At 49.0% G+C, this 20,718-nt stretch overlaps 1 protein-coding gene across 1 annotated transcript in view; it reads left to right on the top strand.

Moving 5' to 3' along the window:
• Positions 1-20,718, top strand: part of LOC310695940 (uncharacterized protein) — a 146,495-nt gene that overhangs the window by 89,083 nt on the left and 36,694 nt on the right. Inside the window, exons 48-60 of the mRNA XM_083480876.1 lie at positions 970-1,125; positions 7,654-7,774; positions 8,066-8,283; positions 9,152-9,403; positions 10,388-10,579; positions 10,697-10,921; positions 11,922-12,071; positions 12,411-12,514; positions 13,129-13,346; positions 15,596-15,816; positions 16,564-16,710; positions 18,031-18,195; positions 18,918-19,069. Of these exons, the coding sequence (XP_083337002.1) occupies positions 970-1,125; positions 7,654-7,774; positions 8,066-8,283; positions 9,152-9,403; positions 10,388-10,579; positions 10,697-10,921; positions 11,922-12,071; positions 12,411-12,514; positions 13,129-13,346; positions 15,596-15,816; positions 16,564-16,710; positions 18,031-18,195; positions 18,918-19,069 (2,321 nt within the window). The remainder of the gene's footprint in view (positions 1-969; positions 1,126-7,653; positions 7,775-8,065; positions 8,284-9,151; positions 9,404-10,387; positions 10,580-10,696; positions 10,922-11,921; positions 12,072-12,410; positions 12,515-13,128; positions 13,347-15,595; positions 15,817-16,563; positions 16,711-18,030; positions 18,196-18,917; positions 19,070-20,718) is intronic.

Here is a 20,718-nt window from a genome sequence, read left to right as displayed (position 1 = left end):
AAATTTGCATCTATACATCTGAAATATGCAAATATGGATCATGGGCTTGTACCTAGCACTGCCTACTTGCTTAACTGAAACTCTGATGTTCTGCTTTATCTATGTACTCAATTCTCAGGCTGAGCCTAGGTTTTGTCATCATTGGCAGCAAAAAAAACCCAGGAGTTCTTCAGGGCCAGCAAAGATGGAGATAAGGATTCCCCCAAATCATAATATTTTTATATTGTACCTCCCAGAAACAGGAACGAAAAGGAGAGCCTATTGGATTCTGATTGTATCTGTTTTCTCACATGCAAGTGGAGAGAAATCCCTCTTCTCTCCCTCCCAGACATTCTGTATGGACTGATGCAAAATGCTGTCTTTCTGTTGTAGCTATCAAGGGCCAGTTTAACCAAATCAACTGGCATGACTTTTTTTTCTTTTAATGATGTATTATGAGCATTAAACTGCATTAGGGATTAGTAGCTGGTCCCCCATGAAAAGTCTCCCCTGTGTAGAGAACTAGGCAGGGCTGGATTAAGCATTAAGCAAAATAGGCACATGCTTAGGGCATCCATTGCCAGATTCACCATGGACTACATGGTGTGGCTGAACCAGGTTCCTCAAAAAAGGCCCCCACAATAAATGGAAAAATTACATACACAAATAAGTAATAATTACAAAATAGTAATAACAACATAGTAATAATAGAGATTAATGATATACATTAATCTTGGGAATACAAAAATTAGAATCTGGTAAACATTTATTTTAGGGTTTATTACTGTTTATATTTTGAAATGTATATATATGGGACACCAATTTTTTTTTTTAAGTGCTTAGCGCCTCTAAAGGTCTTAATCCAGCCCTGGAACAATGTTGTCAGGGGAAAGTCTGCAGCCTAGCCTTGTCTCTGCTATGTTCTGTGTAGCCAAGACAGATTAGTATGGCAGGTAACAGACACAAGCAAACATGTGTTTCCTTTTACAGGCTCCTTTCTAGGTGACCAGGGTGGTGAGTCACTGCAAGACTGCCGTCTTTGTGTGGCTGGCTGGTTCTGTTCCCTCCGAGGTCAAACTTCCCCAGAGGGCTTGTGCATGGCAGGCTGGTTCTGCCCAGAAGGATCAGTATCTGCCCAGAATCCAGGTAGGAAAATGTGATGTGCTCAAGGGCCACCACTTGTGTTGCAGTAAGAATGTGAATAGAAACAAGAGATTGGTTTCTAGACTGTGAAGAAACTAAGGAGATACAGTTGTCTTCAAATTTAAAAAACTCCAAGCCATATGGACGCTTGTGGGATTGCTAGATGCTGTTTTTGTGCCTTTTTTGCCACTTCTGTGCACATTTAGGGCACGTTTTTTGCCTTTTTAAAAGTCACCTTTGGGTTTGATGCAATGCATGTTGTCACACGTAAATTGGATGCATGTAAATTGGTCGTTGGCTTATATCCAGCCCTTTTTTCTGGGGGGACGCAGGGCAAGCGGAGCGGGTCAATGCCATCATGCAGCAGTACCTGAGATGTTATGCGAATCAACAGCCTGCGACGTGGGTGGATTACCTGCCTCTCGCCGAGTTCGCCTACAACAACACGAAGCACGTGTCCACGGGGGGTCACGCCGTTCTTCGCCAACAACGGGAGGCACCCCAGAACCTTCCCGGGACTGGAAAGAATGGGGGAGGGGGAGCCGCAGACAGCAGATGCGTTCGCGTCGGAGTTGCAGGAGGTCCACGATCAGCTGCGGCGGCACCTGGAGCTGGCCAAACACGCATACAAGGTACAAGCGGACAAACACAGAAGGGTTGGCGAAGAGATCCATGTGGGAGACTGGGTCTGGTTAGCAGCCCACGCAGTGCCGGCCAGGTCGTTGGCGAAGAAGAAACTAGGGCATAAGCAACTGGGGCCCTACCAAGTCGAAGAGCAGGTCAACCCGGTGGCTTTCAGGCTGGCGCTTCCGGAGGGTTCCAGGATGCATCCGGTGTTCCACAGATCGGTGCTCACTCCCTACAAGGCACCTCACAGGTTTCAGGAACCAGGAACGGCACCGAGTCCGCTCAGAGAGAGAACTGGGCAAGCGGGAGTGGCACAGGAGGAGCGCATCAACGAAGTCACGGAGATTTTGGACTCCAGATGGGGGGAAGAGGGGGTAGAATACCTTCTCGCCAAGGAGGGCACCCCGGCCAGTGCCAACAGCTGGGTGCCGGGCTACGCTTTAGACGAACCTCTGCTCAAAGAGGAGTTTCATGCCCTCTTCCCACATAGGCCAATGCCAGCAGACTTTTTCGACGACTGGCTTTTCACGCCCACGCTTTCAGCCAGCACGTTCCGGGGGTTCGACTCGGACGAGGAACCAACACGAGACGCCCGTTCCCCGGAGGGGTCACCCTCGGGATCTGCTTCAGAACCCTCGTATTGGTGGGATGATCGACCAGAGGAGCAGTTCCGCAGAAAGTGGCTGGAGGGTCCAGGACGAGCAACGTCTCCAGAAGGAAGCGAGGGAGAGACGGACATGGACGTTTTCGGGGATGACCCGGGTTTCGAGCACGGCGGCACAGAGATGGAAGCGGAGGTGACTGTCGTCGACGAGAGCAGGGAGGAAGAACCGGAAGACTTCAGATGGAGGCCCGCCACGGGAAGCGAACTGTATCCGACATTCGTCCCCCTGACACAGCAGCACCCAGCTCCCACACCGGAGGGAGGGGAGGGGGGAAGAGGGGGCTTCGAGGGGGGGATGGATGTCAGGGGTTCAGGAGCAGAGGCAAGGGCAAGGGAGGAAACAGAGAGCGAGGGGGAGGAGGCAGAAGAAAAGATGAGTGATGACGACGACCCGAGATCTCCGAGTCTTTCCAGTGAATCAGAAGATTCACAGAAAGGAGCACCAGTGGCCAGGGCAAGGGGGGAGCCTAGGGGGACACCCCAGGAAGATAGAGCCAGAGGGGACTCAGAGGGGAGCAGTTGGAAATCGGGACCAGCGTCACCGCCAGAGAGCAGGGAAGAGGAAGGGCGCCAGGGATCAAGCGCTGGCAGCTCACAACAGGAGGGAGGGCACGAGTCAGGAGTGGCCACACCTCCATCGGGGAGCGAAGAAACGGTCAGACGGAAAGTGGAAGGTTGGGCGCGCGCGCCAAGTTCAAATGCACAGGAAAGTGACGCAGTAGGCAGCCCGGAGAGGGAGCCAGGTCCTAAAGCCCGGCGCAAGGAGACAGGAGGGTCCGGGGGGTCGGCGTCAGAGGAATCCCGGAGGGAAGAGACCCCGGGGGGCAGAGGGACCCAGAGGAGAACAGTCAGGCGGAAAAGGTGGAGCAGGGCTAGGATATGAAGTTGGTGCACAAGGGGCGGAGACTCAGACGGAGCTTCGCCGATCTAACCATAAGACGTAGAGTTGCACGCAGCAGCTTGAGAATGGAAACTGTAACTCAATAAAGACTTTTACTTAATGATCGCTGGCTAGCGTGATCCTCTGTGAGCTAGGATCGGGGAGCAGCTCTGACAGTAAGCCCCGTCTCCTAATTGTGGGCATCTACGGCCTCACGGAGAGGAGAGAAAGCAGGTGCCTACTAGCGAGCTCACGAACGGCAGACAACATGACGGCTGAACAGCAGATAGCGGAACTCAGAGAAGCAGTGTCACGACTGAATGCCGAGGCTCTTGCATCCAGGAAGAGAGAGGAGGACGCAGCTGCCGCCTACAGGGATCTCCAGGTCAGGTTGGAAGTGCTTACGAAGCAAGGGCAACTGACACCCAAACCAGAGGGGATTGGGTTGGGGAGACGAACAGGCGGTCTGGTCTCTCACTTCGATGGGAATCTGCAACAGTACCCCAACTTTAGAGCAGATGTAATGTGTGCACTGCAACTGCTGAACAAAGACTTTAGAGATGAGCAAGAGAAAGTGGGATTCATCATGTCCCATTTGCATGGAGATGCTAAAGCATGGCTGCGCAATTTGTGGAGGGATGAGGATCCGGCGCTCCAAAATGTGGATGCCTTTATTAAAGCGATGGATGGGTGCTTTTTATCAAGCATTGACGTGGATCTTGCTCGGCAGCAGATACATGGACTGAAGCAAGGGAGGGCCAGCGTAAGGCAGTACCATGCCCGCTTTTTCGCTTTGGTCAGTGCCCTGGAATGGGACAGAGATTCAGCTCCTGTAAGAGACCTGTTTTGGGAGGGATTGCACGGCTCGGTTAAAGATGAAATTGCGAGGGTGGAGAGACCCCGGACCACGCAGGAGATCGTTCAGAGGGCGCTGGCGGTGGGGGTGCGGCTGGAAGAACGTCCGTGGAGCAGGGACGAAGGGCGTGGAGGGCGCGAACCAGCCAGGGGCTCCTCCTTCCTTCCCAGAGAAGCAGCGCGTGCGCAATCCACGCCTCTGCCAGGGGGAGGGGTGGAACCTATGGAGGTTGGAAGTGCAAGGGCTCAGTCAGCAGCCAGAGCCCTAGCACCGGCAACAGTGAAAGCGAAGCCTCCTAGAGGGAACAGGAAGTGTTATATCTGCGATGATCCACAGCATATGGCGAAAGAGTGTCCCCGGAGGCTCCACAAGCACACTGCAGCCTCAGCAATGGTAACTGCAGCAACGCAGCAACGAGAACCACAGCAGGGAAACGACGGAGTCTGGCTGGAGGAAGAGGCACTGGGGCCCAGCCAGACGTGTCAGTGAAGCAGTCCCCAGAGATTTTACAGCCCATGGACCCCCTCCCGCCCAAACCAGTAGTGAGGCTCACCGCATCGCTCCAGCTGCCCAATGGAATCACCACGGACGTGCCAATCACCATTGACTCAGGAAGCAATGCGGACTTTATAGGGCAGGACTTTGTCGACCGGCACGCTATACAGTTGCTGCCTGCCACGCTGCCCCTGCAGGTTGTCACGGTGGATGGCAGGGAGCTGCTAGGGGGGCAAGTGGTGAAGCAGACGCCACCAATGGTGATGCGACTTGGGAATCACAGGGAAATCATCAGCTTCAACGTCACTCAACTATCGGACACGCCCATTGTATTGGGCATGAGTTGGCTGGACAAGCACAGCCCAACGCTGGCTTGGTACCAGAGGCAGCTGACCTTCGGCTCTTCCTTTTGTGCTGAACACTGCATCGTGCCCCGGCAGGAAGGAGAGGAAGAGGAGTCACAGCTGCAGCTAGGCACGCTGCAAGCGGTTCCCCACAAGTACGCAGAATTTTTGGAGGTTTTCTGCGAGAAGGAGGCAGACAGGCTACCCCCCCACAGACCATATGACTGCAAAATTGACCTGCTGCCGGGGGCGGCGCTGCCCAAAGGGAAGCTGTATTCCATGTCTGAGGACGAACTGCAGGAACTCAAAGAGTTCATAGATCATAATTTGGAGCGCGGTTTCATCCGAGAGTCCAAGGCAGCTGGGGGCAGTCCTGTATTCTTTGTTAAGAAGCGGGACACGCCCCAAAAAAGGCTTGTAGTGGACTATCGCATCTTAAACAGTGTGACCAAGCCATCGGACTTCCCCATGCCCCGAATCGACGACCTCCTCGCAAAGGTACGGAAGGGCAGCGTGTTCACCAAGTTGGACCTGCGAGGGGCGTACAACCTCATTCGCATGCGGGAAGGAGATGAGTGGAAGACAGCCATGTTCACGCCCCTGGGCACCTACGAATATAGAGTTATGCCTTTTGGATTGCAAAATGGCTCCCACGTTTTTCAAGCGTTCATGCATCACGTGTTGGCGGGGCTCCTCTACAAGACGTGCGTCTGTTTCTTGGATGACATCCTGATCTTTTCGGAATCGCAGCAGGAGCATGACAGACACGTCAAGGAAGTGCTGAGCAGGCTACAGCAGCATAGGCTTTACGCCAAGCTGGAGAAGTGCCAATTCGACGTGACGGAGGTGGATTTCCTGGGCTACAAGTTGTCTGACAAGGGGCTCGCCATGGACAGCGCCAAGGTTCGAGCAGTGTTGGATTGGAAAAGCCCACGCAACCGGAAGGAGGTCCAACGGTTTGTCGGCTTCGCGAACTTCTATCGCAAGTTTATCAAAGGCTTTGCTATGCAGACGGCGGCCATCACGGACACGCTCAGCTCCAAGAAAAAGAAGTTCATCTGGACAGAGCAGGCGGAGCAGTCCTTTCAGGCACTCAAGCGTCTCTTCGCATCGGAAGAGCAGCTGCTTCATGTCAACCCCAGCAGGCCGATGAGGGTGGAGACAGACGCTTCGGACAGAGCCGTGGGAGCAGTCCTGCTGCAGAAAGACCAGCATGGGGTTTGGAGGCCGGGAGCGTTTTACTCCAGGAAGCTCAGCAAGTCCGAACAGAACTACACCATCTGGGACAGGGAGTTGCTGGCCATTCATGCAGCGTTCAAAGCGTGGAGGCACTTCCTGATCGGCGCCAAGCACACGGTGCAGGTATGCACGGACCACAAGAATCTGGAGCACTGGCGCACGGCACAGTTCCTGAACCAGAGGCAGATACGTTGGGCTGAGTTCTTTGCGAACTTCGACTTCCGAATAGAGTATGTCCCGGGGGACACCAACATCATGGCGGATGCTCTCTCCCGTAAGCCGCAGTATCTGGAGGAGGCAACGCCAGCGGCCGCCATGCACACCTTCGCACCAACAGTGTGGGCGTGCGCTGCGGCAACAGTTGACCTGGAGGCGGTGCGACGAGCGTTGCAGGATGACTCCTTCGCGCAAGCAAAGATGGCAGAGGTGCACAGGGGCACGGCAGCGACCGACGAGTTCCAGCTGCGAGATGGATTGCTCATCCGTAAAGGGGCCATCTACGTGCCGGGAGACGAACTTCGCGCCAAGGTACTGCAGCAGCTGCACGACGCGCCCACTGCCGGGCACTTTGGCAAGGAGAAGACGGTGGAATTAGTCGCCAGAGACTTCTGGTGGCCCGGAATGAGAGGGGAAGTCGCGGACTACGTGGCGAGGTGTGATACCTGCCAGAGGGCCAAACCAGTGCACAGACCGCCGGCCGGACTGTTGGAACCGCTGCAAACTCCGGTCGAACCATGGAAGAGAGTGGCCCTGGACTTTGTCACGGATCTGCCCAGCTCGAGGGGCAAGACGGCCGTGCTGGTGGTGGTGGACTTGTTCTCCAAGATGGCACATTTCATTCCGTGTGCTAAGGTGGCCACGGCGGAACAAACCGCCAAACTGTTCATAGACCACGTGTTCAAGGTTCACGGTCTGCCGCGGTCTATTCTGTCCGACCGAGGGCGACAGTTCATCTCATAAGACGTAGAGTTGCACGCAGCAGCTTGAGAATGGAAACTGTAACTCAATAAAGACTTTTACTTAATGATCGCTGGCTAGCGTGATCCTCTGTGAGCTAGGATCGGGGAGCAGCTCTGACAATACCCTTAAACATTTTGTGAATCTAAGTTTGGCCCCATCAATATGAGTAGGAAAATGAGAGTACCCCTAAACGTTTTTTTTAGAAACAAAAGCACTGCTTATATCAAAAGGTGTATGTGAACATGTTTTATCTTTAAACAAGGCTAGCAAGCATCACATGTGTCAAGCCCAGCTTCTGAATTATAAACAGTGCTAGCAGATGATTTCTTGATCTTCTTGTAACTTTTTCTAATTATTTTTCTGCAATGCTTGAAGTTCACACTCCTCCTTGCATTATAGCTGCACAGGGTGCCCATTAAAGTAACACACAGCTGCAACATTTTCTACCCATTTCTGTTTTCCGTAGACTACCTCTGTCCTCTTGGTCACTATTGCCCTATGGGCAGCCCACAGCCCAAACCGTGCCCCCCTGGAAAATACCAGGATGAAACTGGTCAAAGCCTGTGCAAAGTCTGCCCAGCAGGAAAGTAAGTGAAACAGTTTGTGGGATCCTTCACCTTTTTTTGTTATCTTCTCCTTTGCAGTCTGCATAGCAGTTGCTAGTCTTTAGGTTTCCCAAGACCAGGGAAGGGAGAGAGATTCACTTCTAAAGGTGAACATACTAAATTTCCACTTTCCAAAACAATACATGGACTGCAATGCAAGCAAGCTTCCTTTAAAATTTGCACTTTTCTAAATTTTGCAAGGCAATTCTCTAGCCCGGAAATGTATGCACAAAAATGTAACACTAGAGGAGAGACGGTCTGGTTTTTTGGCAGGTTCTGTGATCCTGATTTCCAAGCACAGGATTCCCAAAGCACCTCTCCATGGGGAGTGGTCAAGCCATTGGACTGCCTGCCTGGATACTACTGCCTCTCAGCGACGGAAACTGCCAAGCAATTCCCATGCCCCAATGGCACCTTCAGTAACCAGACAGGCCTGAGCAGCTACAAGGAATGCACGCCCTGTCCTGGAGGCCAATTCTGTGCAAACCCAGGTAGGTCAAGGAGACAACAAGCAAATTTCGGTTTGGGTTGCAATCCTAAGCATGCCTATTTGGAAGGCAATCTTGGTGAAAGTGGATTTTCTTTGAAATCTGCCATGCAAGTCGACCTGGTGGATGGAGTGCTAGACTTCTGGCCAGCACCTGTAATGAAATTCTGTGCTTAAGTTAAACTGCAACTGAGGCATGCCTACAGCACTTTGTTTTCAAACACTAGGCATCTTGTTTTAGGTTAGGCCCATCTCCTTAGGGCCAGTTTTTACAAACTGTTATGGTCGGGTGCGTGTTATAGAGCGAAAAATACGGTAAACCAATGACATTTGGGTTTGAGGATTGAAGATAATGTTGGTTTATAGAAAGTAGTTTTATTAGGTATTATATTGGAGAGGATGAGTTGAATAATGCTTGTATATAGCAGACTGATGAAGAATCAGAAATTTCTTAGAAAGCTTTCCTTTTCCCCCTTCCTTCCTTCCTTCCTTCCTTCCTTCCTTCCTTCCTTCCTTCCTTCCTTCCTTTTTCTTCCATTATCTCCTCTCTTTCTCTCTCCTTCTCCCCTTTATCCCTTCTCTATTTCTTCATCCTCACTTTCTCTCTGTTTTTTCTTTTCTTTTTGGTTTGTGTTTTTATTTTAGTTTTGATTAAAAAGATAATAGGTAGTAATCTTTGTATCCTGTTTGCCAAACTCTAATAAAATTTATTCTTTTTATTTAAAAAAGTGCTTTAAAGGTATAGTGTGTATCTAAATCCCCAAATGCAATCTAAATGCAATATCCTCACCAGTTATGTGCAATCCAGAGCTTTTGAGCAGTATAATAATGTGAATATAAATAAAGTAAAATAAAGCCTCTCTCTTTCCTAGGTCTTGTTACGCCAAGTGGCCCTTGCTTGCCCGGGTATTACTGCACCCTGAAAGCACAAGTACCAAACCCTGTTCATGATGAAAGTGGAGACATGTGCCCCGCAGGGCATTTCTGCCCCTTGGGTAGCAGCAGCCCCACACCATGCCCGAGTGGGACTTTTCTAACCCAGCCTGGGATGTTGTCCCTCAATGCCTGCTTGCCCTGCCCTGGAGGAAGCTTCTGCCAAGGAGAAGGTTTGGCCAGCGTTTCTGGTGAGTTCCATAATCACCTTCCAGAGCACGCAGTGTAATTTGGATTCTGAAACAAGAGAAAGCTCTATAAATATACCACCACCACCCCGCAAGCTACATTGAGCTAAGTTTGTCTTGCGCTAATCAAGCAGCCTCTTTTTTTTTCTGGCTTCTGACCCAGAAAATAATTATATCTGATATGCAATTTGCAAAGGAGTTTGGGATGAGTGGGTGGATGATTTAAAGCAACTGGCTTAGGTTAGAAATTACAGTTCATTTTCTGCACAATGGGACGCGAGGAAAATCCTTCCTGAGAGTCTGGCAATCTGCAAATTAATAAAGCAAGCGAAGGTTGTGAGTACACACAGAGTTTCTCTCACCATGGACCTGCTGGAAACTTACTTCCCCATACCCATGCACAAGTCTAGTTTTAGGCAGCAAGGCATCTGGGAGGTCAAAGAAAGTGACTTCCAGGTAGCCTTAAGACCCAGCACCTCTTCTGTTAGAAACAGAACCCCGCAGTTGCTATCTGAGCACAATTCAAAGTGTTGGTGCTGACCTTTAAAGCCCTAAATGGCCTTGGCCCAGTATACCTGAAGGAGTGTCTCCACCCCCATCATTCTGCCCGGACACTGAGGTCCAGTGCTGAGGGCCTTCTGGCAGTTACCTTGCTGCAAGAAGCCATGTTACAGGGAACCAGGCAGAGGGCCTTCTTGGTAGTGGCACCCACCCTTTGGAATGCCCTCCCACCAGATGTCGAAGAGAAAAACAACTTTTAGAAGACATCTGAAGGCAGCCCTGTTTAGGGAAGCTTTTAATGTTTAACAGCATTGCATTTTAATATTTTGTTGGAAGCTGCCCAGAGTGGCTGGGGAAACCCAGTCAGATGGGCAGGGTATAAATCAGAAATAATAATAATAATAATAATAATAATAATAATAATAATAATAATAATAATTGCTCCCCAGTGATTTGTGGTGGTCTTTGACACCCTCTCCTTTGCAGGGATATGTCACCACGGCTACTACTGTGATTCGCTATCCACGCATCCTGACCAGAAACTCTGCCCCCAAGGATTCTACTGCCCCAAAGGCACAGGGACCCCAGTTCCATGTCCTGCAGGAAGCATCAATCCCCACAGTGGGAAATGGGACCCCACAGACTGCAAGCTCTGTCCAGCGGGGCATTTCTGCAGTGGTATGTGTATGAATATTTCTTTTCCCCCTTTTGAGAGAAGGGGGTGTCTTGACAGACTCTCAGCTGGCTTCTTAATGGAAAGAAACACAGCCTTCTTTTTCCTCTCAATGGCTTTAGGGCCGGGAAAGGCTGCCCCAGAAGGGATGTGCATACCCGGGTACTATTGCCCCCCAGGACAGACCTCCTCCACACCTGCTTCCCACCGGTGCCCACGTGGATTTTACTGCCTTCAGGGATCTGTGGCTCCAGCAGCTTGCCAGAAAGGAACCTATCAATTGGAGGAAGGGAAAGAGTCATGTGATCTCTGCCCAGCCGGGTTCTTCTGTGAATCATCCAACCAAAGTGAGGAAATTGGAGGGATGTGCCCATGATGGTTGCTTGTTATGATTTGTGTGCAGGGGACAGCTTGTTCCATGTGTCTGTGAGCACCTCCAGACTGTCAGTATTTTGCAGGAGGGAATCAAGCACATAATTGTGAAATTTAGGTTGGCACATTTAGTACGTATGAAGGTGCTCTGTTGCCCTTGCACAACAAATCTGCTTTGAAAAATAAATAGACTTTTTGGAGTTAGGAAAGTGATAGTGAAACACATTGAAAAGTGCAGAATCAGTGAAGGATTACCAAGAAGGTGTATAAACACACAGCAGGCAAATCTGGATGAATGCAGGAGGAATGCTCACCATCATATTATCTCCCTGCAAGTAAATAAGAACAGATGCTAGATAAGAACTGGATATAATCTAAGCTCCAGGTATGTTAGCACATGACTCCTTTGTTACAACAACTCCACCAGCAACCAGTCTGTTTCTGGGCACAATTCACAGTGCTGGTTATGACCTATAAAGCCCTATATGGCTTAAGTCCAGGCTGTCTGAAGCACCATATTCTCCCATATGAACCTCTGATATCTTTGAGGAGGAGACCCACCTTCTCTTAGTCCTGCCACCCTTCCAGGCACCCTTGGTGGGAATGTGGGAGAGGGCTTTCCCAGGTGATTGCTCCCCAACTTTGGAACTCCTTCTAGAGAAACTAAACTGGGTCCCTACTTGTTGTCTTTCCACCAGCAGGTGAAGACTGTGTTATTCCAACAGGCTTTGGGGAACTGACAGCTTTTAAAATGCCTTTTGATGGTGTTGTGCTGCTTACTATCCACATTTTTAATAGGTTTGTTTTTATATTGGTTTTAATTATAGCATCGTTAATCACTTTATATCTATTATCTTTTATATGTTTTAGTTTTCAGAGCAGAGTGCTGGAGATTGTACACACAGTTGTCACAATATAATAATGTCTTAGAGAAAATACTAGCAAGAGGTTTCTCAGCCGCTCTTTCTTCCCTAGCTGCTGCTATCCAGGCCCCCAAGCCATGCCCTCTGGGGCATTTTTGCCCCCCTGGCACCACATCTGGCTCAGAACACCCATGCCCCAGAGGCACAAATGGGCCCAAGGCTGGTGCTGCTGAGGAATCTGACTGTCAGCCCTGCCCAGCAGGTAAGTGAGGGACTGGGGCAAGGAGCATACAGCCCACCCAGGAAAGAAGGTAAGACAATAGTGGGAAGAAGTCTAGCTCTTGGTTGCTCATACAAATGCTGAGCACACTGGGAAAGGGCCACAGCTCAGTGGTAGAGCATTTGCTTTGCATGCAGAAGGTCCCAGGTTCAATCCCCTTTGGCATCTCCAGGTAGAGAGACCTCCCTGCCTGAAATGCTGGAGAGCTGCTGCCGGTCAGTGCGGACAATGCTGAGCTAGGCAGACCATTGGCCTGACTTGGTAAAAAGCAGCTTCCTGTGTTCCCTATGTTCACTGCAGATTTCTTTCCTTTTTTTAAAGGAATGTACTGTTCCTCTCCTGGGCTGTCCCAACCGACTGGTCTTTGTCATCAAGGCTACTATTGCACCAGGGGAGCAGTCAGCCCTGCTCCCACGAGACAGAGGGTGAGTGTAAATGGCAAGAAGCAGGATTAATTCATTACTAGGGGTGTCAAATGTGTTGGGCTAATTTTCACAGCCTGAACCCAGATGCAAACCCCAAAGCAGCTATCCTTCAAAATATCTGCATCTCCAATTTCATGATGTAGTTTCCCAACCCCCTCCAAAAAAGCATGCAAAATTTTGCACATTAGGCATGTTTTTGCATAAATAAAAATACTTATATTTGTGAAAATAATGCACAAAAAATGCCTTCTATCAAGGAAAATGGCTTGCAAAAATGTGCATGTTAGTCAAAACTACTTACTAAATTGTGTTTTGGGGAGAAATTTGCACTAAAATGTTGATGGATTTTCATGAGAACTTTTTTTAAAAAAGCAAATTGTACAACCTTGGTCAATTTTACCAAGTTAATTATGCCCCTCTGTGGCTCACAGAAGAAGCTTGAGAGAAAATCAATCGGCTCTTTGAAGTGCAATTACTTGAGAAATGTTATCTGAATCAGCTTGGCACAGTGATATCATTTTCTTGGAAGCTCACATTTAAGACTTGGTTTCATCAAAATTGTTTACCAACCATATTTCTTTCTCACTGATTTTATTTTCCTTAATTTTTTTCAGGTGGATTCTGCCAGCTTCCTCCTAACCGGGAATGACATCTGTCCTCCTGGGCATTTCTGCCCCAATGGGACTGGATATCCCGTTCCTTGCCCACCTGGCTCCTTTTCCGCTTCTCTGGGTCTGAAAGCAGAGAGTGAGTGCCAGCCTTGCCCAGCTGGACTCTACTGCAGCCAATCAGGGATGTCTGATCTGTCCCAGATGGCGCCATGTAATGAAGGGTAAGAGGCTGTAACAGCTGCTTCCCTTGACTGAATGGCAAGCCAAGACTTGCAGGCAAGCTCACTGTGAAGAAACACAGTAGCCTCTGATCGCATGATATTCTCCATAAATAAATAGGGGTTACATGAGTGATGTAGAGAGAGCTGGCTAAAAAGAAGCGCGACTGTCCTGGGTATTTGGGAGAAAGAGTATCATCAGAGATCCAAAAACACATTGAACTGATAGTGGCAGAGTGGTAATCTGAATCCAGTCCCAGAGAAACATCAAATCTCCATTGCTCTGCATGAACCCAAAGGAAAACCCTAAATTGAGAGGTAGTGTTTGGGAAGGGCCTAATAACTATGATTTTTCTTCTTCTCCTATGGGAGCATCTTAGGGCTCATTATTAAGATGCAAAAAGCAGGGATGTGGAGAATCTCATCACAAATGGAAATAGGAATGGAAATGACTGCTGTTTGCATGTTCACCTGAGGTCAGGAATGAACATCACATGAACAGAATTTGCTGTCATAGTGGGTTTTTTGGTCTGCAAACCCTACATAAAAATTATGTCATTTTCTACATTGCTTTTGAAGTTTCCCTTCCATTGAAATGGATTGAAGTTAATTACATAGTGATTTACATTTGTGAGTTATGTTTTCTAAATCAGCTTGGCACAGTGATATCATTTATTGATTATATAGTCAATAGTGAGACAAATAACATGTGTTTCAGCTAAAGCCGAACTGTAATGGGACAGAAACAGCAGTGGCTTTGACAAAAAGAATACAGTATGGAAATGGCTACCTCCTTGCATCACTAGCAAAGAAGCACAGTACATTTCTGAGTAATAAACAGCCAAGCGAAACAGGTGACACCTGAGTTCTGCTGCCTGCATCCCAACCCTGGGTTTACCATTTTGATGATGAGAATGTTTACTTCTGCTGACCTCTTATTTTGTGGCATGGGGCCACTGCCTTACAGTAGATTGGCTGCTACTGCCTGATATTTGTGTGGAAAGGGCTATAACTCAGTAGCAGAGCATCTGCTTGGCATACAGAGGGTCCCAGGCTTGATCCCTGGCAGCATCTCCAGGTAGGTCTGGGTGAGAACCCTGCTTGAAACCCTGAAGAGCTGCTGTCAATCACTGGACACACTACTGAGCTAGATGGAGCAATGGTCTGACTTGGTATAAAGCAGATTCTTAAATTCAGAAATCCCATCAACCCGTCTAGCTCTGTTGGTGCTGACCTTAAAGCCCTCAATGGCTATGACCCTATATACCCAAAGAAGTGTCTCCACCCCCATTGTTCAGCCCGGACACTGAGATCCAGCTCCGAGGGCCTTCTGGCAGTTCCCTCATTGTGAGAAGTGAGGTTACAGAGAACCAAGCAAGGGGCCTTCTTGGTGGTTGCACCTGCCCTGTGGAACACCCTTCTATCAGATGTCAATGAAATAAACAACTACCTGACTTTTAGAAGACATCTGAAAGCAGTCCTGTATAGGGAAGCTTTTAATGTTTGATGTCTTCTTTCTTGTGTTTTAAATTGTTGGAAACCATCCAGAGTGACTGGGGCAACCCAGTCAGATGGGCAGCATATAAATAAATTGTTGTTGCTGTTGTTAATTTATTTGCTACCCATGATGAATTTAAGCAGAGGCATTCATGTCTCCTCAGGCAGCCATCTGCCAGGTTTTATGCATGCCCTAAACCAGGGGTCTGCAACCTTTAAGACAAAAAGAGCCACTTGGACCCGTTTCCGAAGGAAAAAAAACACCCTGGGAGCCGCAAAACCATTGCAACATTTAAAGCATTCACGCCGCTGCCCTCCAATCTGACAGCGGGCGGGAAGGTGACGTCGGGACAGTGCGTGACTAACGCACGCACCGCCCCATGCAACGTCACAGCCAGTACAGCGCCCTCCACAGTGGGGAGTGTCGGGGCGCACAATGCGCCTCCTCCCCTCGCTAGTATCCGTCCCAGAACCGCAGCAAATGTGTAAAAGAGCCACATGCGGCTCTGGAGCCGCGGGTTGCAGACCCCTGCCCTAAACTGAAACTAGAGGCGGGGATTGGACTCTGTCCTTCCAGTGTAGGCCAAGGGTCTTGACGAACCTTAGATTAGGGGTAGCAAAGTTGTGCCTTCCAAATCATCCTCTTTGACCATTGGCCATGCTGAATGGGGCTGATGAAAGTGGGAGTTCAACAGCAGCTGGAGAACACCGTGTTGGCTACTCCTGCCTTAGATACTCCTGTGTAATCTTTGTAGGTGTGTTTGCCTTGAGGGAAATGCTGCTCCCTGCCCCAGCGATGGGATTCGTGGGTACAGATGCCCTAGAGGATTCCGTTGCCCTGAGGGTGCCATTCTGGAAGTTCCTTGTGAGCCTGGCATGTTTAGCCCCATGGTCGGGGCCAGCTTCTGCCTCCCTTGCCCAGCGGGTACAGCTTGCCGTTATGCTGCTACTGTGGAGCCACTCAGCTGCCCCAGAGGTGAGACACTGAGAAATTGCATTTAACTCCACTGATTGGAGGCACACTGTTTGCCAGAGGTAGAAAGCACTCCTTACTCCCTTTCCTTGACTGCCAGTGTTATACACTATGATGCACAAGACCTTTCCTGAGTTACCATGATAATTCTCCATCTCACACCCTTTCAAGATCCTTTGAATCAAATCCTTGTGTGCTGCAATTCTCAAAATGACACACATTCCAGGGACCCAGCATGCATACAAGATCCATCTCTCAATCTGCAGTCTTGATCCACACAGACATAGCTGGATGACAAGATCTGCCACAGAGGGGACAAAGACATGCTTCCTTTCAGAAGGGCCTCTAGCCATTAGCAACAAATAGTCTGTACTTGGCCAACTATTTTACATAACAAAGCCAGAAACTCACACCTTTGACAAGTACCAATACCTTCCACTACCCCCTTCATGTTTTTAGGGTTTGGTTGTTGTTTTGTTGGGGGGAGTTGCCTTCTCCCTGCACCTCACTCTCTCTGTTTTGTTTGTTTTGGGGTGGATTTATCTTCTTACATTTCCAAATGTACTCTCCAGCCTCACCCCTGCAAATGGAGACCCTTGTCTAAATCAGCCCTACAATTCTCCAAACCCCTGATCTTACAAACTCAGAATTATTGAGCTGAAATGAACCTAGAGATTGCCCAACTCAACCACCAATCCCTTTAAATATAATGTGTACACACAGCCCCCTAATGCTTTCTTGCTTTGGCAGGTTACTACTGTCCAGCCCAGACAGCCATCCCTTTGCCATGTCCTGCTGGGACCCTGAACACCCTGGAGGGGGCGCTCTCCTCCAATGCCTGCAAACCATGCCCAGTTGGGAGATACTGCAGTGGAAATGCTAACTGGGAACCTGATGGTAAGAGGTAGGGTTAGTTATGGCTCTGAGGTGATTCACAAGTCCTAGTAATGTTCAGTCATGGGGTGTCCAGTAACATAGATGGCTTTATGAGAGTATCAGACACATTCCTGGAGGAATAATAAAGAAATTCCTTCCAGTAGCACCTTAAAGACCAACTAAGTTAGTTCTTGGTATGAGCTTTCGTGTGCATGCACACTTCTTCAGATACACTGAAACAGAAGTTGCCAGATCCTTCTATATAGTGAGAAGGTGGGGAGGTGGGGATTCCTGGAGGAGTTACCTATGAATGGTTGGTAGTTGTGGAAGCTATTTGGAACCTTCTTCTGTTGTTTTCCCTGCTTCCCAATGTTTGGTTTTTAAATTATTGTCAAGTGACTTGTATTTTATAGATGTATAAGATGCTTTGAGACATCTTGTGCAAAGCAATGAATAAATGTAATAAATGGTGAAGATGTACAAAGGCAGGATGCCACTGATAGCAGTTAATGGGTGCTGTGCACATTGCCCAAGGCCTGTTGGAGATTATGCATAATGATCAGAGAATCTGCAAAATTCTATCCATATAGGCACATGTTTCAAGGTCTTTTGGAGAATATGTATATTGACCAGGTAATGTGCACAATTCCCTCTTTGTGGAAGGGTTATGTGCACATTCTCCATGAGACCTGGTGCACAGTTCTCAGTTGATATGCACATTAACTTTTCTACTTACATGCCCCTTAACATACATACATACATACACAGAGAGGGGGGAGAGAGGGAGAGGGAGAGAACTCTTGACATTAAGGGAAAGCTTTCTCCCAGATATGCAAGGAGTATTTTGAACTGAGGAGTTTTCCATTCTGTGCCACTCACCTTTATGTTGAAGTGGTATAGGCTAGACACAGTGAAATCTTGCAAGTACTTCAAAATGATTCAGAGGCTGCCTTGTTGCAGAAAATAAAAGTTATGGAATGAAGTAGTAGCACACATCTCTGATTTATTAAGAGATCTCTTTGCCTCTGTCAGATTAGTAGTTCATTCATACATTGGCCTGAAAGCGAGATGAGCACCGCGGTCCCATAGTTGCCTTTGACTGGACTTAACTGTCCAGGGGTCTTCTACCTTTACCTTACCTTCATTCATACTAGAGGAATTAGAAATATTGGCTTTCCCCCCGCCCCAGAAAGGTGTGGACCCTTAGTCCATACGTATGTGAACAATGCAGGAGCATGGTGTCTGTTCTGAGCTAACCTTTATAGGGGTACCTTAACACTGTTTGCACTTCATCTTGTGATGTGTCCACAGCCCCTGAGAGTTCTGTTTTCCAATTGGCAGGTCTGTGCTCCTCTGGGTATTACTGTTCAGGGGGAGCCTCTGATGCTGTCCCACAAAGCACACCTGAATTTCCTCTTAATGGGCCCTGCCCACGGGGGCACTATTGTCCAGAAGGCACTTGGTTCCCCGTTCCCTGTCCAGTGGGCACTCTGAATAATGTTACAGGTGAGTACAGCATGGGTACTCCATGTTCAAATTTCAGAGTTATTTTTAAAATAATATTTATTACTTTTCCAACAATTTAAACACTACAAAAAAGAACAATACAATACAAAAACACTACATAACTACATAACACTAACACTAACACATTAAACTAACAAAACAAAACAAAAACCGTTTAAAACACATCAAACAATTTCAATATCTTATCTTCATTCACTTATTTCAACGACCTCCTCACACCTCCCTTTTTGTATTCCACTTCTATTAATTGTTTCAGCAATTCCTTTCCATCTTCCTCTGTTTTCTATCCTATAATTCAAAGTTAAAATCTTTAAAGTAACTTGTGTTCTGGGCTTGAACCTCTTGGTTTGATGGAGAAAATCAAACTCTCAAATCACAGGCAAAGCAGACCTGGATGATCTTCACACAGTACCTTTTGTATTTTAAAGTTTTAGGCTATGTACACATTACCAGTTATTCAGGCTCCAGTGCATTCCCACAACCATCTCATAGGATGGCCGGGCTCTGCAGTTGTTGTTAGCATCTATCTGTCTTGGGAGACAATGGAAGAGTGCAGCTTCAGGGATAATTCTCTGCTGGAGAATTACAGCGCCTGCTGTGGCTGTAGAGACTGATATAAGGTAGCAACAGTGTAACACAACTTCCTATGTTCCTCATTCTCCAGATTAAACTGATCTCTGCCAGCTTTTGTGTTCCTGTAGGAGGTTCCTCTCCAGACTGCTGCGTCCCATGCTACCCAGGATTCTTCTGTGCTGGAGTGGGTTTAAGTTCACCTACTGGACCGTGTGCTGCTGGTTTCTACTGCCCGGCAAACTTCAGCTCCTTCAGCCCAACAGCATTTCTCTGCCCTGAGGTCTGGAACATGTGCTCTGTCATTTGCTATCACAATTTATGTGAACCTGATTATAATTGGGTTGCTTTGTGGGAGGACGCCCTTAGTCTCTCCAGCTGTTGTGTTGGAATGAAATTCTCCCAGACAGCATGTCTAATGGTCAGGGATGATGACAGCTCCAAGGCCACCAGTTCCCCACCCCAACCTTAATACAACCCCTGGGCATAGCTGTCAACATTTTCCTTTTTAAAATGGAAATGCCCTTATTCTGAATAGGATTCCTCACAAGAAAAGGGAAAAGTTGACAGCTATGCCCCTGGGCAGAGCATTGGATTCGACAAAGGAGGTTTGGTAGCTTGGGGTATTCTCAATGGAAGCCAATTTGAAGATTGTTGCTTCTTGATACAGGACCACTCTGGAATGTTCTGAATAGAAAAATGAAATCAGAAAAGTGAACCATGGGATGTATCTCCCCCACCCAGCCACAGGTGCTGTAATTAGATTTGCGTGTAAAAAACAAACAAACAAAAAGCCTTGGCAAGCCTGTTGTCCTCTGGGTGGTTTTGGATTCCAGCTCCCAGCATCCTCAGTCAGAATGGCCAATGGGGAGGGGCAGTGGGAGTTGTAGTCTATCAACATCTGGAGGGCCACAGGTCCCTCACACCTGGTGAAAATAAACCAGTGTTTCCCAACCGGTGTTCCGCGGCACACTAGTGTGCCGTGAGACGTTGGCTGGTGTGCCGTGGGAGGGAGGCGGGCGAGTCGGGCGGTGAGAGGTGGCGGCGGCGAGGATCCGCGTCGAGCCGGGGGCGGCTCCGCGGTGGTGGTGCCGAGGTTTCTCTCTCCATTCTCCCCTCACACACACACACAGGAAATAACACAGGATCAGCTGACAGGACCCAGCCAATGGGGCGGCGGCGGGGCAGCGCGTGCAAAAGGGAGGAGCGCGAGACAGCGGACGAGGAGGAGGCCGGCATGTCTGGGCAGCAGCAGCAACAACAGCAGCAGCAACTCCCGGCGACGGCTCCTCAAGCCCCGGGCAACCCTACTCCCTCACCGGCCTCGGCCGCCCTCCTGCTCCACCCGCCGCTGCCTCCCCCGCCGCCGCCGGCCACCTCGGCCCCGCCGCCGCCCCCTCCTCCGCCCGCTATCGCCGCCACCACCACAGCAGCCGCCACCGCCTCAGCTGCCGCCGTCCCTCAGTCCCTCGCTTTGCTGCCTCCTCCCCCCCACCCCCAAAGCTTGGAGGTTCCCCGGCAAGGGGGAGGGAAAAAAATTGAAAACTTTCACTTTCATGCGTCCCTCCCGGCGTGACGCTGCGCGCTGACGTCACGGGGCTGTAATGGTAGTGTGCCGCGAGATTTTTTTCATCAAACAAGTGTGCCTTTGCCCAAAAAAGGTTGGGAAACACTGAAATAAACAATAGATACTAGTGTTGGGTGAGACTGGGAGAGATGCCCAGAGACATGCAGTGGGACAAGACAGCTGAGCATCCTAGGTGTTGCCACTCTGTGGGGGGTGTGTTTCTGATTTGGTGGTCTGTTGCAAGGCTTTAAACCAGAAGTAGCCAACATGGTGCCCTCCAGATGTTCTGGATTAGATCTTGAATATTCCCTGAATATGCAATGCCGGCTGCAGCCTTTCCCTGTGCTCTACCTGGGGCTGTGGCA

This window comes from Podarcis liolepis (genome assembly GCF_965112155.1).
Source record: "Podarcis liolepis genome assembly, chromosome: 16".
Taxonomy (NCBI): Eukaryota; Metazoa; Chordata; class Lepidosauria; order Squamata; family Lacertidae; genus Podarcis; species Podarcis liolepis.
Note: the sequence above shows the minus strand (reverse complement) of the source record. Positions and strands in the feature narration are given on the sequence as shown.